Source organism: Diabrotica undecimpunctata, chromosome 2 (assembly GCF_040954645.1).
Source record: "Diabrotica undecimpunctata isolate CICGRU chromosome 2, icDiaUnde3, whole genome shotgun sequence".
In the NCBI taxonomy this organism is placed as follows: domain Eukaryota; kingdom Metazoa; phylum Arthropoda; class Insecta; order Coleoptera; family Chrysomelidae; genus Diabrotica; species Diabrotica undecimpunctata.
Genome location: NC_092804.1, coordinates 177,885,771 through 177,904,526, shown reverse-complemented (window position 1 = coordinate 177,904,526; position 18,756 = coordinate 177,885,771). Strand labels below are relative to the sequence as shown.

At 35.4% G+C, this 18,756-nt stretch overlaps 1 protein-coding gene across 2 annotated transcripts in view; it reads right to left on the bottom strand.

Moving 5' to 3' along the window:
* The window catches only part of sbm (L-type amino acid transporter sobremesa), a 212,956-nt gene that overhangs the window by 81,701 nt on the left and 112,499 nt on the right, over positions 1–18,756 (bottom strand). For both annotated transcript variants that reach the window (XM_072524115.1, XM_072524114.1), the window contains exons 3-4: positions 14,968–15,069; positions 832–1,074 (exon numbers count right to left, since the gene is read on the bottom strand). In XM_072524115.1, the coding sequence (XP_072380216.1) occupies positions 832–1,074; positions 14,968–15,069 (345 nt within the window). The remainder of the gene's footprint in view (positions 1–831; positions 1,075–14,967; positions 15,070–18,756) is intronic.

Below are 18,756 nucleotides of genomic sequence, written 5' to 3'. Positions count from 1 at the left end.
TATGCTCTTGAAGCTTAATTTCATCCAAATTTTTAGAGAAGCTTTGAAGCACTGTTACGGTCAGAAATGTTTCAATGCTATCTTGTAATTTTTTAAGTATATCTGAAGAATTGTATGGCAATCTCGAATGTTTTAAGATGTACTTGGAATATTTTAGACATTTTGGGACGACTTCAAGTATTCTGGAATGTTATTTAAGGACTTGAGTGTAGTATTTAAGGTAGTATGTAAGCTCCTGAAATGTTTCAAGTAATATGAAGGGCTTCTGATTAGTATTTTGTATTATAGACAATATTTTAAATGCCACTAAAATAGATTGGGATACTCTGGAATGTTTTTAGAGGCTCTGAAGGACTTTAGTATTTCCTGGAATGCTTTAATTAAGACTATTTTTGAATGTTTTACATTTATTAAAGGACTTTGATGTAGTCATGTACATTTTAAACCCTTCCTAGAATACTTTAGAAATCTTTGGAGGACTTCAGGATGCTCTGGAAAATAATGGAGGGGTTCTGGAGAACTTTTATACAATAATCCTTGTAGTAAATAATTAAAAATTTTATCATGTTGTCTATAATCATTCGTAAAAGAAATTAGAAAATTTATCAAAAACACAAATCATTACACTTTTAATAAGATTGGGAAATGTAAAAAGTAGATTTACAATTGTGCTCTTAAGTAAAGCAGTTAAAAAATAATAGGTCCCTTTATTAGAAGTATGTAGGTTAAGTATTCCCAATATGACCACAAAGCTTGGAATCATTATATATAATTCTTATAGATTTAAATAAAATAAAATAACTTAAATTTTGACCGTTGCAAAATACTTACCCATTGCCAGCAAGGCTACCATCTTGACAACAATTTCCGGTGGTTCGCACTCGGTAACAAACGCTTCTACGGCGTATTTTCCAAAACTCAAACATATTATAGCCATCTGCGAAGGCTTCAGCACCAAAGTGCTGGCCCAAGAGAACAGAAACGCCGGAGGAGCTCCGAATGCGTCCATAAAATAAGCGTATTCCGCCCCTGAGGAGGTGTTCATCGTGCCCAATTCGGCATAAGCTAATGCACCTGTAACAAACAAATATTTATGATTTTACGTCTAGACAAATTTGTATGTGTAGAGAAGAATTTGACTTCGGACTTAATCCGTTAACTTCAGATCGTATAGTCGCGATAATATTATCTATCTATATAAAAGGCTATGATGACAAGTCACACCGTCTGTCCAGTAAACTAACGACGCCATCTAGGAAAGAAATCTGAACTACCATCATTTGACATTTCAATCGAATTTTGTTTTTGAAACGATAATACTGCATTAATTACGTATTTATATAATTAATAATTAATTTTAATAACATTTTTAAGGTAGAATTTAATACAAAATAATTAACATCTGGTTAATGTCAGGTCAGGTCTATAAAGCATAGATATGCTGATTTATTGTACTCGATTGCCTTTTTTGTGATTTGTCTTAGTACAAATACGGCATCTACGCAGGATCTTCCGGATCTGAATCCTTGTTGTTTATCGAATAAAGTTGTTAATTTATTGATTTTGCTAATTAGGACTTTTGTGGTAATCTTAAGTGCGGTATTCAGTAGATTTATACCTCTTTAATTGCTGGAGTCTTCTTTATCTCTTCTCTTAAACATTGGTATCATTATACTGTTCAGGGCCGCCGCTACCATGTGTGCCAAGTGTGCATCGCACACGGGCGGCCAACAATAGGGGCGGCCAAAAGGAGTCCACTGATGATAATACTTTTTTAAAACGAAAATAAATTCAAATAATTAAATAGTAATGATTCAGATAATTCTGTGAATTCTAATATTCCAAACAATATCATAATTAATAAAATACAATAATAAAACAATACTAATAATTATTCAGTACGTGATAATACTCAAATGCGTTTCATATTTCGTTTCATACAGTCATATAATTTCGAAATAACGTCGAGATCAGAGCAATTTTATTCATATACGCGTTACGGCTACATATTATTTGGAGAAACATTATTTGGACAACTTTTGTGAAGTGTTTTTGGATTTATTTTGTTAAATTCGCCCGGCTTCGTTCTTAAGTGATAATTTTAAAATGTCCAAAAGAAAAAGAAAACGACTTTCAGGCTTTTAATATAGAAAAATAAAAATGGCAAAAACTGAGGAGAAAAAAAACTTAGCGGTGCACTGCAATCATTTTTGATGAAAAACATATATGAAAATATAGAAGACTCGGATATAAATTTAGTACCTTCAACTTCAAGCGAAGTCCAAACCATAGAAAAAAGTACCAAACAATTGAATATTCCTGTGGATAGAGACGGAGGATTTGATGACAATAATAGCGTTAGTGCGAGTGTTGATGCTGAAACGTCTGAAGTTGAAACCACCAACCAAGACAGAACAATTAATGTTCCAGTTAATCTGGATTGCAGTGTAGGAAGCTCCAGCATATACTTGGTTTCATATGATCCCGGAAAATGGTCTGCAAATATGAATCCGGTTGCAAATGTGCAACCGATTTATATAAAGAAACTAAAGCTATTCAACCATTTTTTTCCGCAGAAAAAAATCCTATTAATATTCTTGAATATATTTACGAAAATAATCTTGTATCAGCATTTCCCAACTTAACTATAATAGGTAGTACGTATATTCCTAACTCTACCTGTTACTGTAGCTACGGGTGAGCGGTCGTTTTCAAAACTTAAGATTATTAAAAACTATTTGCGATCCTCAATGAAACAAGATAGACTTTCTGCTTTAGCAATGTTATCTATAGAACATGAAGTGTGTGCGACATTGGACATTAAAGATATTGTCAAAAAGTTTTCCGAGACGAAAGCCCGAAAAGTGCATTTTTAGTTTTTTTATGTGTTTATGTTTCTATTCGCGGTTTATTTTAATGGACGTTTCTCTCTCTCTTGTCGTTTCCTCATTGCTGAGGATCGTGATTTCCTACAATGCGGGCTGTCAATTCTCTCCATCTCTTGCGATTTTGGGCTGCTCTCATGGACTCGGAAAATGTCTCTCCAGTGGCTTTCTGTACTTGATCTGACCATCGGATAGGTGAGCGTCCTCTGCCTCTACGTCCTTCTACGTTTCCGCATACAATTAGTGTTTCTAAGTTGTCATTGTCTCTTCTCGCAATGTGGCCAAAAAACTTTAAAACATTTGCAAGACACTGAGAGGAGAGCCTGGTCTGAATGTTTAGCTCTTCGAGAATCGACTGATTGGATCTGTGCTCCGTCCACGAGACGCGTAGCATTCGTCTCCAGCACCACATTTCGAATGCGTCAATCCTTTTCCTATCCTCTGATTTTATTGTCCATGTTTCGACACCGTAACTGAAGATTGAAAAAATGAGTGTCCGTACCAGTCTCATTTTGAGTTTTTTGGATAAAGAGCGGTCCTTCCATATTTTTGACAGTCGACTCATCGCGTTCTTGGCCATCCCTATTCTTCTGCGAATTTCCGTATGGGAGGAGGCTGCATTGCTTAAGGAAGATCCTAGATACGTGAACTCGTCTACTTTCTCGAATTGATTTAGGGCGCCTGTTGTTTGGAGGATATGCGCGTGGTCTACGATCATGATTTTTGTTTTCTGATTATTAATCTTGAGCCCACACTTGTTGCTTTCGGTTTTTACTCTCTTTATCAGTCTCGACATCTCCTCTTCAGATGTTGCTATCAGTGTTGTATCGTCTGCGAATCTTAAGTTTTAGATCTTTTTTCCTGCAATGGAGATGCCGCCTCTCCATCCATCGAGTGCGTTCCTCATTATGTATTCTCCATATAAATTGAACAGGTCTGGAGATAGTATGCACCCTTGTCGTACACCTCTGCTGGTTTTAAAGGTATCAGATTGCTGGTTTTCAATTCTTATTTTAACTGAGTTATCTTCGTATAAGTTTTTAATTAATATTGCCAAATGATCTGGAACTCCCATCTCATGAAGAACTGTCCAGAGAACTTCCCACTTCACACAATCAAATGCCTTTTGGTAGTCTAGAAAACAGATTATTATTGGAATTTTAAATTCGCGGGCCTTTTCTATGAGCTGCCGCATATTAAGGATTTGCTCTCTCGTACCCTTCCCTTTGACAAAGCCTGCTTGTTCTTGGGGAATTTGTTTGTCTAAGTATTGTTGCAAACGGCGTTTAATGATTCTTAGTAATATTTTGCTTGGATGGGAAATCAGTGAGATGGTACGATAATTACTACACTTTGTAGTTGTTCCTTTTTTATGGATTGGTATGCACAATGATGTGCGCCATTCTCTGGGCCACTTTCTGCATCTCCAAATTTTATTACAAAGTTTCCACATTATGTAACATCCTTTGTCTCCCATGTTCTGAAGGAGCTCTCCCGTGATATCATCGCAGCCAGGGGATTTATTCTTCTTGAGGTGAGTTACGGCTTCTTCAATCTCGGACAGCAGAATTTCAGGTTCAGGGTTGTATGCGATGTTTTCGAGGGCTGAAGTGTGGCCTAGATTTACGTGTTCTTCCCTGTAGAGCTCTGAACAATAGTTTTTCCATGTTTCCAACACTCTGTCGATATCACTTATGATAATACCATGTTTGTCCTCTATTGCATAGTTCTTGGGTTTAAATTCTCTCGCAAGAATTTTCACTTTCCGGAAGAGATCTTTGGTTTCATTTCGATATCCGTGATTTTCTATTTCTTGACAGATTTCAGAGATGTATTCTTGTTTGTCTTTTCGGCATCTTCGTTGAATATCTCTGGAGAGAGCTTTATATGTCTGTTGATCACAGGGGCCAACTTTAAGTTGCTTTCTTTGTTCAATCACTTTCCACGTGTTTCTGCTGATCCACGGTTTAATGCTATTATTTATAGATGGTTGGCGACATTGGTTCACTGTTGTTACGATGGTTTCTTTAATATCTGTCCAGGCTTCATCCACACTTTGTTCTGCCTGATTGTTCTCTATTCTGGTTAGTGCTGGTTCAATTCTCTCTTTAAAGGTAGCTAATTCGGGGTCCGTTAGCCTAAAAGAACGGGGAGAAGCTTTGCGTATGTTCTTGAAACGTATTCTGTAATCAGCCATCAAGAGCTGGTGATCGCTTCCGCATTCTGCTCCTGGAAATGTTTTTGCGTTGGTAATTGAAGACTTCCATCTCGAACTGATCAGAATAAAGTCTATTTGATTTCTTGTTCTATCTCCAGGTGATTTCCAGGTATAGAGTCTACGCGGATGATGCTTGAAATGCGTGTTCATTACAGAAAATTTCCTTTGGTTGCAGAATTCTAATAGTCGGTCTCCTCGCTCATTCCTATCTCCTAGACCATATGGCCCTACAATCATCTTCATGTGGTCATCTAGATTCGTTCTTCCAAGTTTGGCATTAAAGTCGCCTAGTATCACCACTATGTCTTTGTTTGGTATTTTATCAAGTACACCTTCGAGAGCCATATAAAAGTCTTCTAGTGTTGCTTGTTCTGCCGTGGCTGTCGGGGCATATATTTGTATGATGTGGAGGATGGATGTTGAGCACTTTAGTCTCAGATGTATAATTCTGTCATTAACTGCATCATATCCATTTACGTAGTTCTGGAATGTGGGTGGTATTATAATTGCAACCCCATTGATGCTCTCTGTTTGGTGGCCTAAGAAATAAATGGTATTGCCAGAGGCGCTTCGGAAATGCCCCTTACCCTTCCAGTGAGTTTCACTGATGCCAAGCATAGAAATTCGATAATCAGCCATTTCTCTCTCTATTATATGTAACTTTCCGGATAATGGACGTTTAAATTAGGATATTAGGATGGGATATTAGGATATACATTAGGATAATATACGGACGTTGGATCATGGAGATTGGTCAAAATGTTCAAGTAAGTATTTGTCTATTTACAAATTTTTTATTGTGATATTCTGCATCTTCTGCACATTTCTTTAAATAATAGTATGTATGTCTAAAATGTTGGGAGGGGGGCGGCAAATATTAAGTTGCACACGGGCGGCCAATACCTTAGCGGCGGCCCTGATACTGTTTCCCCATACGTCTAGTATCTTACAGTGCAATATCAGTTTTTGTATAAGTTTTGTCATCTCTAGGGTTATAATTTCTCCTCCGTATTTTAGAACCTCGTTGGTTATTCCATCTGGTTCTGGTGACTGTCTATTTTTGAGTGAATTTATGGCTATCTCTACTTCCTGAAAACTGATTTCTATTTCGTGTCTTAAATCAGGTACGTTATTGTGTTGATTATTTTTTTCCTTTTCTTTAAACAGTTCCGTCAGATATCTTTCCCATTCATTTGCGGATATTTTATTGTATTCCTTCAATTCTGTCATTTCTTTCCCTATTTTTTCTATAAATCTCCATATTTGTTTTTGTGTACTATAGAAGACGCTTTCCATCCTTTTTATAAACTGTTCCCATTTTTTGTTTTTCTGACCTCTATGTTTCATTTCGTATTCGTCTATAGGTGTCTCGGTATTCTTTAATACTAAAATTGCATTTAATTTTTTTTGTACAATAAATATGATTAGTTAATTAGTTAATAACGATTAGTTAATATCCTGTTCTATTTGTCCCAAGATAAGACTTTCTCACACCTGAGAGACTGTGCTAGACGAGGGAAACAATTTGTTCCCAAAGAATTTTTTGCGACACATTGGCTCCCAACTTTATATCCCATCCTATATTGTTACAACATATATGCCAAGAAAGATGATACAAACTCTACGTAACGCTTAATTAAATTACTTAACTATGAACATACTTGTTATAAAACTTGTTAAACTGTTAAAGTTTCAAGAAGTTTTTATCTGTAATGTTTTGAAGACATAAAATAACTCATAAAATTTATAATCTAGTACATGCAAACCACCCATAGCTGGGAAACTTTTCCTATAAAATCGATTCTCTTCACGAATTTTCCAGCTTTAATCCTTATATTTACAGGCATCCGATGACGATTCAGTTCGATCCGGCACTAAAAACTACCCTTGAAATGTTATTTCTGTTGGTTTTCCATGTTTTTCAATGGATGTATTACTACATAGGCGGCTTAGAATCACGATTGACGGAGAAAAAACAGTTTTAGGTGTGCTTTATGTACAGAAAGTCTGAGGATTCAATCAGGAGTTGGATTTATTTACCAACGTTTAAGAATTTTTAGAACGCGGTAAAGAAAAAATGGGGGGAAACGGAAAATAAGTTATAAGAGAGATTTGGTTCCATTTTTCATGTATATTTTTCTAAGATAAGTGCATCTATTGACAGTTGTTAATTGTTTACCGACAAGTGAATATGTGGGATTGGTTGTTCGCCAGTAAGCTTATCGTTTTATTAATCTTAAGGTTTGGTCATTAACAAATGAAGGGGTGAGTGGATGAAGGGAGTAAGTGACATTTTTTAAGAAAATGAGTTATCCGCATGGATGAAGGTGGTAAGTGCTAAATTAAATTTTCCACTTATCCCCAGCCTTCTATGATTTAAAATAACTGAGATAGCCAGCGTATGAAGGAGGTAATTGACCATACTACTTTAAATATCTAGTGAATGAAGGAGGTAAGTAACAAGATAAAGTACTTACTTCCTTCATCCATACCACAAAGAATAAAAAGTTTTGAACTACAAGTAAATTCCATATGATGAGATCGTTGCTCTTCCTGAAAATGGAAATGAAGAGGCTCTTAATTGGCCCACTAAAACCAAGAAAAAAATATTTTCACTCAAAGTAAAAGTAACTAGAAAAAGACAGAAAAAGATTAAAGAATGGAAAGCACGAAAACGTGCCAAGTGCAGAGAAAGTGGTCTGGCTTACATTTCTAAAATAGGCCAAGTAAAACCCGCTAAAACCGTTAACTCTGGGATTTTGTGCAATGAAAATTGCCGTTATAAGTGTTCTCAGTCAATAACTGTAGAAGAAAGGGAATCAATATTTTCTTCCTACTACAAACTAGATGTAAATGCAAAAAACTGCCTTCTTTTTAAGAGCATTAAAAAAAGGGAACCAATGAGAAAGAAAACTGGAGCATTAAAGCATAAAACTGCCACCTACCAATACAATGTAACTTGTAGTGGCCGGCAAACTACCGTATGCAAACGGGCTTTCATTTCCTTGTTTGCAATCAGCTTGAAAAAGGTTGACCTAATCCAAACTTCAATAAAATTAGGGAAAAATGCTCCTGAACCGGACAGAAGGGGAAAACACGCAGTCAGACCTAACAAGACCCCTGCTGAAGTTGCTGCTTACGTCATTGAGCATATTTAAAGTTTCCCAGCAGAAGAGTCGCACTACTCCAGGCATTGTAATATTCACAAAAAATATCTTTCACCGCAACTTTCGATCCCTAGAATGCATAAACTTTACCTAGACAAATGACGGAAGAAATGAAAAATTTCAAATAAAAGAGGCTACATACCGATTCATTTTTAATAATGAATTTAATCTGTCTTTTGGTTATCCCAAAAGCGATACATGTAGCAAATGCGATTCTGGCAAAAGTAATGAAGAGCACGCTGAAAATTACAAATCAGCGTTTGAATCTCAAAAAGCAGATAGAGAATTTAGTAGCAAATCAGAGAACACTGTGTATGTAATATTGGATCTAAAGCAAACTATGCCCCTACCTAGGCTTAGTACCTCGAAAGCCTTTTATCTTAGACAAATGTGGTTTTACAACTTAGAAATCCACATAATAACCAAAAATGTGGAAAAACCGTTTTCTGCACATGGACCGAAAATCAAGCTTCCAGAGGTAGCTCGGAAATTTTTAGTTGTTTTCTACGAACAATCGAAGTGGATCCAGCCTTCAAAGGAAAGTATCATCTAGTTTTGTGGACGGACTCGTGTGCTTGGCAAAATAAAAAAATTTTTATGGTATATTTGTTTCAGTATCTTGTGGGCAAAGGCATCTTTAAAACGATTGAGCACAAGTTTCCAGAGGTAGAACACTCGTACTTAGACTCGGATAGATCATTTGGACGTATTGAGAAACGACTAAAGAAACATCAAAACATTTACATCCCTGATGAATATCGTGATGTGATTGTTTCTTCAACCAAGAAAAATATGGTGATAGACATGCAACATCACTTTAGAGACACGGAAAAAATTATTAAAACCATGAAACTAATGAATAGAAAAAAAGATCTTCTTAATGAAAAGGTTACTTTCAAAACTGGAATACAGTGGATTCGCGTAGATATCTTTGGATCATACCTTTTCAAAAAGTATTACGATTACTACACACCTTTCAAAATGGTATATATCCTCAAGCAGAAAAATTTCTCATCCCTTCTACCTGAAGAATTCAACATTCCAAGTCATATCCAAAATACTGGATCCTTAAGCAAAGAAAAGGTAGACAATCTAAAAGAACAGCTTTGCTTCATTCCAGAAAGGGATAAGTGGTATTATGAAGCCATCATAGAGCAACAAAAATTTTAAGAAGGTGGTACAATATCCTTAGACTGATTCAAAAGCTGCTTAGAAATTCAGTGTTTGTCAGTCTTTTGTAAAACCAAAAATATAAGTGTTTACTTGACATCCATGTTATTTTTTTCCTGGTTATAGCTCTTATTCAAAAGAAAATGCAAATATTTATCCTAGATAAAGGAGGTAAGTCCACATACCCCCTTCATTTTGGCATAGACATAATTTCTAACACAAAAAAGTTTTTGGATAAAAGAGGTAAGTACAAATATATATTTTTCTAATAAGTTTTTAAAAATCGGGGGGATTTTTGTTTTTGCAATAAAATTTATACATATCCTACCTGTGAGAATAAAAAAAATCGGTTTAAAAAATCGATTAATAAAAAAGTTCCAGCAATAAAACTTTGGAGTTAAATTTCTCAAAAACTTACTTTTGTTACTTACTTCCTTCATCCACTCACCCCTTCAATTGTTCTCGTATAACGACCTTGGTGTTATCGTAAACAGCAGCATAACTTAAACCGACCATATTATCTCTATTTGTAAACGTTCGAACTCCAGACTATATTTTATTCGGAGGTGATTTCCGAGAGTTTTAATGCAGTCATTCCATAAACTTTACACTCTTTACGTAGGACCTATACTTGAATACGCTGGACCAACGTGGTATCCTGATTTGGTTCGAGACAAGACTTTGTTGGAAAACGTTCAAAGAAAAGCCACTGGAATTCCTTTGGGACCGAGAAGACCTTCTTATGCAGAAAGACTTAGTATGGCTAACCTAAATTTTTTTGAACTTCGCCAACAACGTGAATTACAACATGTAAAATATTAAAATTCAATTTTGGAAATCTCTCTGATTAATACAGAACTTTCTACCAAATAGAGTTTTTGAGTGCTGGAATAACCTTAATGATAACATTGTTTCTGCTCCCTCTACCAACTCGTTCAAAAACAGACTTGACCGATTTATATTACGAGTATATTTAAAATATTGTTTTTCTTTTAGAACAAAAATTGTAATTTTGTAATTTTTTTTGTAATTTTGTAATTTTTTTTTAATTTTGTAATTTACTAGTAGATTACTAATGAAATTTCTTTGTTTTTGGCATAATAGAAACTTGTCCTTTTGCCCTTGCTTATGTATCCTCCTCCTAAGTGCCTTCTCTGTTGAGGTTGGCGATCAATATGGCAAATTTATCTCTGTTCTGGGCTTGATGAATTAATTCATTTCCTTCCAATCTCTGATGTTTCGTAGCCAAGATTGTTTCTTTCGTCCTATGCCCCTTTTACCTTCAATCTTGCCTTCTAATTGCCTTTGACTGTTGTTAAAACGGCACAAATTGTTGCACTTGTGGAAGACGGTCACACTCAACAGCAAGTTGCAAGAACTGTTGGCGTAAGCCTTTCTACGGTTCAACGAGTGCTTCAACGTTTTCAGTAGGCAAGTTTGCTAACCAGACGATCTGGCTCTGGACGAAGAAGAACGACCACGCCACTAGATGACCGTTTCCTTGTGTTTGAAGCTTTACCAAATCGGACCTCAACTGCGGTTATGCATCAAAATCGTCTAGAGGAAGTACGAAATCGCAATTTTAGTGTTGCAATAGTCAGAAGAAGACTTTGTTCTTCTTGACTATCTTCTCGGGTAATGGCTAGAGGACCACCACTTCGCCGGGTGCCTCGAGTTGCTCGACTAGCTTTTGCTCGACAATACGCGCATTGGGGAAATAACAATTGAAGCAAGTGTTCTGCCCGTTTCTGCCTAACTGGATCCGATGGACGTGTAAGAGTTTGGAGGAGAACCGGTGAATGATTTTTACAAGCTGGCATTGCTCCAAGAATGCCATTTAGTGGAGGCTCGGTCATGGCTTGGGGAGTTGTATCTTTCGACTTCCACACAGAATTACCCTTCATCGAAAATGGATCCCTAACTGCACGAAGGTATATTACTGAGATTCCGAAAGAACATGTTATGCCCAACCTGGCAGGGCTTGGATAAAACGCCGTTTTATGCAGGACAACGTGCGATCGCACGTTGCCAGGATCAGTATGTAATACTTGGACGAGGTTGGAATTACGAGGGTGCCCTGGCCAGCTAGGTCTCCGAACGTGAATCCCTTTGAACATCTCTGGGACGATTTGAAAAAAACGTATTCAAACCCATACACCTTCTCCTAACAACACACAAGAGCTTAAGGATCTGTTAGTGAGAGAGTGGAATAACATACCACAACATGTAATACGGAGAAAAATTGAGAGTATGCCCCGTCGTCTGCAAGAGGTTATTAGAGCAAGGGGAGGCAATACACGATATTAGTCATTGAAATTTCACTGATTTTTTACCACGTTCTGTATTTTCCATTTTTTTTTTCGTATGTCAATAAAAACAATAAAAAACCATTTTTTTCTTTTAAAACAAACATTGATGACAAATAAAAAATACATTAGCCAAAAAAGGTTATTACTGCGCCAGAGGCAAAAATATTTAAGAAACTTGAAATTTTCAAGATGACCCGGATTTTATGATCGCGAGTGTATTAGTTGGAGCTGCTCAAATTCCCTATGGCGCATTATGTGTCCTAGATATGACGTCTTTATTATTATTATTATGCTTATGTTTAATAATAATAATAATAATTACATCTGCTTCAACATTTCCAGGTCTTGTGTTTATGTTAGTCGCCATGAATTTGATTTTTTTTTTATTTATATGTTACTATGAGCTACTATTAGCTCGGTTAAGATTTCAATGGTTCTCGTCCTGGTTCTTGTTATAATGTCTACGTCGTCAGCATATGCTAGAATTTGGACTGATCTATTAAATATAGTTCCCCTGCTATGTAAATCTGCGTCTCGTACAACTTTTTCTGACGCTATTTTAAAAAGCTGACACGCCAGCCCGTCTCCCTGCATTAACCTCCTGAGTATTTCAAATGGGGTTGACGAGTCATTCTGAATTTTACTGCTGATAGCATCTAGGCCATTGTCACTTAAAGTGACAAAGAGTCTATTGAATAAAAAGAAGTATTTGCTTTTACTTCCTCGTATTTAAGTATTTACTTAATAGTAATTGAATCAAAGAACAGTAACTATTTTATTTAAAAGAGTTTACTTGGAACAAAAAGTAATCTCTGTTGTTTTCAAGTAGTTACTAAAAGTATAAGGTTATACATAAATTTTTCCAGTTCTTACTTCTTTTTAGTTGAATAAAAAGAAGACTATTCTACAATTAGTAATTCCTTAATATTTGTTAAGGGATCTCAAATAAATACTTACTCTAGTAGAGTGTGCATACTTACACCAGTAGAATTGTGGTTTTAAATATTTTTCGTAAAAATAAACACTACAAGAAAAGAAAAAGCATCCAAGTCCAAGTAAATCTAAGGTTCTATTGCGTTTTGAAAGCGAAAGTATAGACTTTCTATCAGATTATTTTTTGCCACAGCTAGATGAAACCAGAGGAGGTGCACTTTGCTTTCGACAAAGGTTGGAGATTTTTCTGCGATACGTTAGTGATACTGAATTTCAACCAGGTATTGCTGAAGATTTCGGAGTTCACCATACGACGGTATATAAAACCATAGATAATGTTAATGACAGAATTTGGAGAAATCACATCAGTGGATAAAGTTTCCGTCTGACATGAAAGGTATAGAAGAAGCTAATATAAAATCGATTCCAAATACCTACAGTCATTGGTGCACTGGATTGCTTTCAGCGTATGTGATAACTGCTGCCTTACTACAGGTAATATTCTCTATAATTATCAATGCTTGTAAAGTACTGTCAAATTCTATCGTAGAAGGTAATAATTTTATTTTTATCTATAAAGAGCTTAATAAAACGATGAGATTCAGTGTTTGGGGTAATTAGTATTTGAAAGAACTGTTGTTGTTCTACTTATCATTAACCCTTGAGGATTCCATTTTTTGTGATATTTTGCCTCCAAAAAATCTGTACTTGTCATAAATATCGTACGTACTAAATAATTTTTGGTTCTTTGAAATGAATTGTTTACGAGTACGTCCCTGTGCTAATTCTTTTAACAGTAATTGTAGAGAAACTAATAAAAATGTATTTCTTTTTTTTTCTGAAGTCGCCAATTAGGATGATCGAAACTGAGATTCATGTCGATCTATAGATAGATAGTAGCCGTATTACGTAGCAGCGTCATGTGCTTATTGCTTACGTCAAGACGTCAAATCACCAGCAAATTGATTGTTGCGGCAACGCATCATAAAGTAAACAAAACTGTTATCTGGGTTATTTGCTTAGAAGGCGTGAAAAATAAAAAAATAAGGACATAATAATATACAGAACTCAAATATATAGAGGGATTGTTATATATTTTGTTACAAACCACTTTTTTTAAATTGTCTTTAAATTGTATCTAGAAATTTTAAGATTTAAGACTTGTTTCCGGATAGAAAAATCAACAATAAATTAAATATCAATATTGAGACTTCTGCAGAGAAGCAAACGAAGCAGAGATGTGCAATGATCATGGGCATAGCTTTCAGCAAATGTTTGCTGTGCTCTGATGAAATAAAAGCCTCATGTTTTTTTTATCTCAATGTTTCCAGCAACATAGAAAACGGTATTGAACAAAATAATAAAAATAAATCAAACAACAAGACCGACTAGTAAGACCCCTCCTACCTATTCTCACACAGGGCCAATCACAAGAAGCCAAAATATACTATTATAAGTAACCGCTTCGACCAAAAGTCTCACTGTACTTCAAGAACTAGCATGTTCTGAAAGATTTCTAGGGATAGTAAAATTAAACCTAAAGCTAGGATTATTACTACTACAGGAATTACTCAACAAGCTTCCGGTTTAATCCGCGTCGATTATTACTGTGCCGAGTTTTCGACATTCTCTGTGATGTCTTCTTTAGAACTTCCGAGGTCTCAGTCTCTCAAGCCCCAGATACTACTACACTGATCACTAATCAATGCGTTGCTGCTACTGGGAATAGCGGACGGTTCATTTATCCTGTCGATGGTAACGTGGTTTTGGTAGGGTTTGTCGTGAGGGTTAGCGTGGGGATTGGCGCGAACATTTCTGACGGTAGGATTTTGATTAGAGGGTGGACCGGATGATATTTTCTTTATCAGCGGTCTCCATGTCGAAGGTAACCAGCATCTCTTTTATTGAAAGAATTTGGAACTTTTCCAATTTCTATGGCTTCTCGGATAATTCTTAGTTTATAGAAGCGGATAGGGGCTATGCTTTCTGTAGTTTTCCGAGATTGACTCCGCGTTGAATAATTTTGGTTTTGAGAAAAACCATATTTTGACGACGTTTCGGAAAAGTCGCACTTGCCATTGTCTAATTAGGTAGTAACTCTTCTTACTGGAGCTTGGTATTAATATCTTTTAAAGTTTTATAATCGTTAATAAAAATATTACTACCTCGTAATTCGGGTTTTATGTTGTTAAACCAGCTAAATGGGAAACAAACACATAAAAAACTAATAAATTTGCCAAAGCATTAAACAATATTCCAAGTAAAATGAGATGAAAAATACTTACCCAACAAGGATAACAATCCACATGCCATCCATATCACAAAACTCATCCCGATTGATCCTGTCCTTTCTAGAAGTCCAGACGGGGAAACGAAAATTCCGGATCCTGAAAAAAACCGTCAATTAAAGGGACTCGTACGGAATTCCTGGCATTACTATATAAAATTAGATTCATTCTAAAATGTGTGCGATCCGATATTTAAATTATCATCTAAAGCAGATTATAAATGCTGTTAAAAAGATATTTTCTTTCATGGAAACAATTACTATTTAAATGGGAATAAGCCACAATTAAAGGTTAAATTACGTTTATTGACGTTTCAATTTCCACTTCGGAAATCGTTCTCAAAATACAAACATTAGTAAATTTACTATTTAAATGGGAATAAGCCAGAATTAAAGGTTAAAGTACGTTAATTGACGTTTCAATTTTCACTTCGGAAATCGTTCTCAAAATACAAACATTAGTAAATTTACCATTTTGTTTCAATGAATCAAAATAAAGGTAAATCGGGCGGTGTTTAGTCAGAACATAAAGGTGAATATTTTATTCCATGACACCAAAGAAAGCCAAAAACGATAAAGCATCAAACCAGATAACATAAAAATCAAAGAATGGGTAAACAAATCCGTTACTATATAACAATAAAACACTGAAAACTTCCACAAAATTTATTATAATATCTTATTACTACAGCTGTTTCGGCAGAGTGCCTTTCTCAAGTGATCTATTTTTGGTATGTATTTACACTTTATAGTCTTTAACTAAATATGTTGAGGAAGGGAGAACTGTTTGTCTGAAGTTGGTAATTCAGAATTATGTCTGTTTTTTTTAATTTGTTAATTTCCATAGATTCCAATAAATATAGCTTAAAACCTTTATTTTGGATGTGAAGAATTTGAAATTCTTCGTCATTAAAAGAATGATTATGATCTAGAAGGTGAAGTGTGTATGTAGAATCTGTTTTTCTATTATTAAAAGCTCTTTTATGTTCTGCTATACGTTTGTCAAAATTTCTACCAGTTTGAACGATATAAGATTCTTCCGTTACTTGTTATAAGTTCTCTAAAGTTTAAATGTTTTGATTGTCGGTTACTTTCGCGTAAAATATTATTTGTATAAAGAAGCAGGTAGTTATGATAGCTATTTTGTTAATATGATCAGTCCACTTCAGGTGACTTGCGAATCTCAATCTTATAATACCATTTATAGTAAGAGTGGGTTTGCTATTGGTTTTATTTTTAATAAAGATAATAAAAGAAGTCTTTTCGCTTAAAAAAATAAAACGACTTTACTGGAATCATGTTTGCATTTTATAAAGCAATGACTGAAGCATATGTGTGGCAAAAGGGAAGTATGATAGTTGCTTTGGGACTTTTATCATTTTATGTATTATAAAAACCCATTTATTTACTAAGAGAAATAAGAAAATTTTCGATATCTAATGGCAGTTGCATTTTCTATCACTCAGTATACTAATATATGCATATTAGCAGCTGAATGAAATCAGCAGTTCATATTTTCATAAGTTACTTGTGGTATTTATTTACCGTAAAACCAAGTTTGTGCTACTGTACGACTATTATTTATCGCTTTTGGCAAAGGTTCACAAACTGTACATGAGTTATATAACCTCTAATTAAGCGAGACTGTTGCGGCAAAATCACATCAGGAGTTTTTTATGGGAAATCGATTTGAAACGCTTGTGGCAAATTGGCTATTAAGTATTAAAAACTGGAAATATATAGTAAAGCGATGGCCATTTTTTTAAGGAATTGAGCAAACAAAGAATAAATAGGAGAAAATACAATGATTTAAAAATGTGAGGCTTTTATATTAGCGATAAAATGAGCATCATATACACTTTCAGTTTTATAGTCTGAATTTATTTTTCCAGTTACTGGTATTACGAGCATCAGCACACATAATAAACGCAAAACAAGAACTATAGAAATGTGTATACCTAGAAAAAACGATACAAAATGCTATTGAGGCTAGCACCACAGAAGAAGAAACACCAACAGTAAAAGGAAGATTCAGAAAAATCAGAAACGAGTTGAAAGAACTAATAAAGGTAAAAACAGAAAAAGAAGAAGGGCAAACAAAACAAGAATTGCGAATAAACTAAATCGGGAAGTCAAAAAACAATTAGAAGAACATCGAAACGAAAATTGGGACAATTATATCCAGCAACTAAATCCAAATAAATCTGCATTCTGGAAGCTATATAAAATACTAAAAAAAGATAAAAAACCAGTTCCACCTTTACATGGAGAAAATGGAATTTTGTACGCAGAAGAAGATTTTACAGAAGAAGTGGAAAGAAGATACAAGGCAATAAAAAGAAAAAGGGGCAACGTAGGTTACTACCTTCCACACAAGCAACCACACCTTCCCTTAAGAGGTCAGACGGTTAATCAAGCGTACTAACGTCAAAAAAGCTCCAGGACCAGACCATATTACGAATAGAGCTCTGAAAAATCCGTCAGCAAAAGCAATCGTATACATAACAAATTTAATCAACAACATCCTAAGATTAAGACATTTTCCTGACAAATGAAAGGAAGAGCACGTAATAATGATCGAAAAAACCTGGGAACGGCACATTTCCACAGAATTATCGGCCAGTAAGCTTTTTACCGCTCTTTTATGAGCGGGTCATACTAGCTGGACTAAAAGAACAATTAGAAGAAATGGAAACAATACCTGAAGCAGTTCGGATTCAGATTCTAACATTCATGTTAACTTCAGGTACTGCATCTAGCAGAATACATAACGAAAGAGTTCAATGAAAAGACATATATAGCAGTCGTCTTTCCAGATGCCAGTAAAGCATTCGACAGAGTCTGGCACGAGGGCCTGCTGTATAAAATGAACCAATATGGTTATAGTAATTCAATGGCATCTCGCAAGGTGCAATGGCGTCTTCTCTCATCATACCTAGCTGACGGAGGTTCAGAGTTCGTATAGGGCCAACCCTGTCCGAAGCTAAAGCCATGGAAATGGTGTGCCATAGGGAGATGTATGTCGCCATATCTATAAACCATATACCCAGCAGACACCCTAACTGAACCCAGATCGTTGCTAAGTCTATACGCAGACGATACAGCGATAGCTGCTAGCAGTACCAACCCAGATCTAGCAACAAGACACCTACAAAGGGCATTTAACGAACTACAAGAATGGTGTGTACAGTAGAAGATAGCTGTCAACCCTGACAAAACACAGGCCGTCATGTACTAAAAAAGAAAAGGTGGAACAAATAAGGTTCTATCAATACTCGTTACGCAAATTGAATGGTCAAATCAAGCCAAATATTAACGTTGGATGTTTTAATAAGTAACGTTGGACAAAAAGCGACTTTCACAGAACACATGAAACAAACGGTCAAGAAAGCTAAAATAAGTAGAAGTCAACTCTTATCATTACTAGGTCGGAAGAGTAAACTGAGATTCAAAGCAAAGATTAGAATAATTTTGCCAACACTAACGTATGCCTCGGCTGTATGGGAACACACGTGCAAATCCAACAGAAACAATATATAAATATCCCAGAATCATATAATCCGAGAGGCTCTGAATATACCCAAGTACGTTCCATAGTGGTACGTATTTAGGGACAAAAAAGAATCTTGAGAAGAATGGACGAAAAAGCACAGGTGATTTTCAACGATCTCAGGAACTATCCGAGTAGACTGTTAAGAGAGTTGACATATTATGACAAAACATAAAGATTTCCCTTTATTCGTAGGGAGAAAAGCTCTTCTGTCCCATTATCCAGGGCATCGAAAGT